The sequence below is a fragment of the Nansenia antarctica genome, assembly GCF_963989245.1.
Source record: "Nansenia antarctica genome assembly, chromosome: 2".
Classification (NCBI taxonomy): domain Eukaryota; kingdom Metazoa; phylum Chordata; class Actinopteri; order Argentiniformes; family Microstomatidae; genus Nansenia; species Nansenia antarctica.
The window spans coordinates 70,301,385-70,304,070 of NC_137675.1; the positions used below are offsets into that span (position 1 = coordinate 70,301,385).

The 2,686-nt window shown below is 43.5% G+C and overlaps 1 protein-coding gene across 1 annotated transcript in view; it reads left to right on the forward strand.

Moving 5' to 3' along the window:
• Positions 1-1,513: 1,513 nt before the first annotated feature.
• znf385c (zinc finger protein 385C) overlaps positions 1,514-2,686 on the forward strand; it is a gene marked incomplete at both ends in the record, with an annotated part of 119,755 nt that continues 118,582 nt past the window's right edge. The window contains one exon of the mRNA XM_080524336.1: positions 1,514-1,562. Coding sequence (XP_080380462.1) covers positions 1,514-1,562 — 49 coding nt within the window. The remainder of the gene's footprint in view (positions 1,563-2,686) is intronic.

Sequence of the window (2,686 nt, forward strand, 5' to 3'; positions counted from 1 at the left end):
GAGATCTTTGAGGCCTTCCTGAGACAGCGTGTGTTGTACAGCTCTTCCAGAGAGGGGAGGGGGGCGCCGGTGATCTTCTGTGCTGTTCTCACTACTCTCTGTAGCGCATTTCTCTCCGCTGTTGTGCAGCTGGAGAACCAGTTGCAGATGCCGTAGGTGAGGATGCTCTCCACTGCGCCGCGGTAGAAGGCCACCAGTATCTCCTGCTTGTTGTGTTCCTTCCTGAGGCATCTCAGGGTGTATAGCCGCTGTTGTGCCCTCTTGATGGTGCCTTTTGTGTTGTCCTTCCAGGTCAGGTCATCCCGCATGTGATGTCCCAGGAATCGGAGGGTTGAGACTCTCTCCACGCTCTCTCCGTCGATGAGCAGGGGCTGGATCTCGGACTTTTTACCATACTGGACTGTTCTTACAGTATATAATGTCAGATGTCTATTTCATTCTATTATTCTATTCTCACTTTATTTAGTTGTTGTTGTTGTTGTTGTTGTTGTTGTTTGTGAGCTGCTGCAATGTCTTAATTTCGATCAATAAAGTACCTATCTATCTATATAGGCATATAGCATATAGGCATATAGCATAGGCATATAGCATATAGCATATAGGCATATAGCATATAGCCCCCCTCCCCTCTCTGGAAGAGCTGTACAACACACGCTGTCTCAGGAAGGCCTCCAAGATCTCCAGGGACCCGACCCACCCTGGGCACGTACACTTTATCAGGCTGCCCTCGAAAAGGAGGTACAGGACCCCGGCCGCTAAGACAAACAGACTGAAGAACTGCTTCTACCACAAGTTTTTTTTTTTCCTAACACCAGGGGAGCCACCCCTCCTAAATTTCGTTGTTTGGTACCTGTACTGTAGCAATGACAATAAAGTCCATTCATTCATTCATATACGTATCTATCTATTTAGTGAGTGTATACAATTGAGAAAAACTGTAACAAAGGGTTTGTTTTCTGTCTTTAGGCTAATTTGAAATCACAAACAAAACCAACATATAAAGCCTTTTCTGATATTTCAAATGAATGCAAGTCGGCAAGGAATACATTAATTTCAAGAAGTAGCCAAGGCATTTATTTCACCTGTCTCTGTATCGGTTCATTGTAATCAGAACTGATCAATCAAAAAACACCTGTCAGTGGGAGAATGGACTCATAAATTATAACTGAATAAGTAACATTACACACACACACACACACACACACACACACACACACACACACACACACACACACACACACACACACACACACACACACACACACACACACACACACACAATAACGTTATTATACATATTATTAACAATAGGCCTATATGTTCTGTCTAGCTTTTAATCTACTTTTTGTAGTTCAAAATATGAAAAATGTTTGCCAGGCGCGGTCCTGATACATAGTGTTGAGATCTCTTTGAATGCGCAATCGTTATACTTGCGCGCCCTGCCACCGGTGACTCCAGAGCGCAAGCTCAGCTTTCGGCTTTGACAGTCAGTCTTGTCACATCGTTTCGAAAGATGTTGGGCACGGACGACCACCGGGACAATCGAAAAAGGAACGGGACAGGTAGGATACCATTCAAAACATTATGCTACTTTGTTTGAACATGCATGCTGATTAGTCAAAGTTTGTAGATATCACGTGACAGTTCATCGCACACAAATACACCGGGTATGAAGAAAGCAACAGCCTATACATAGACTTCACGTTATGAATACGAGATATCTCCAGGCTGTTAATTCAGCCTATGCAAATCTATATTCTTCTTGCCTATAATGTTATAATAAACGAACGAACGACTGTTGAATGTCTAGATAGAATGTCTGAGAGACAACGGTGTCCTACCTGTACAGATGTTTAAATGCTGTAGCCTAGATAGGAAATGCATTAAACTATAGCCCTACATTTATTGTCCGTACAAAGGGTCGTATTATTGATCAACTGTTGCGCATAGGCTACCAGCCTATCCGAGGAGACGTGGGATATTTGGAAAATGAAGTTTTTCCTACTAGGCTCAATCATTAACAACAGTCTCACAGGGGGTTGAGACGCGTCTAGGCTGTGAGGTGCGGTGACTGTTATGGCACATAGGCGGCATTCACACTACCTCTGCTCGCTTCACTCATCAGTGGAAGTTTAAAGTAGCCAACACAAATTCAGCTATCTCATGGCATGCCTGAACCTCTTTCTGACATGAACTTCCCGCTAAATGACACGTGTTTCAGGTCATTATGGATCCTCACCTGCCTCCCGAATTCCGATGCTCCCTCTCTCGTCCATCCGTTCTGATGTTTAATCTTGTGAAACATCCGTTGCAATTCATTATTTGTGCTCGGATAAGGGTGGGCCTCAGATACATGTATATTTCATCACTTAGGTCCTAGGCCTACAGAAGTAGCAAATGTTGGACCAACCGCCCAAACTTTATCGGACGTTCATGCGTTATTCTGCCCACGTGTCTACTTTCTACACCTTTACCATCCGCATGGTTCATAATGGCAGATGACATAGGCGACTGCGCTTCGTGAAGTATTCCATCTTTAACCGTTTGACATCTCTCCATTCTAGTCAATGTTTCTGTGGAACTATAGCTCTAGTGTCATGATATTTGTAATTAGCATATCTTTCTCTATTTTATGGTCAGTCAACTGATGATAAGAAGCCTAGTGGAAACTTAAAGGACAACAACT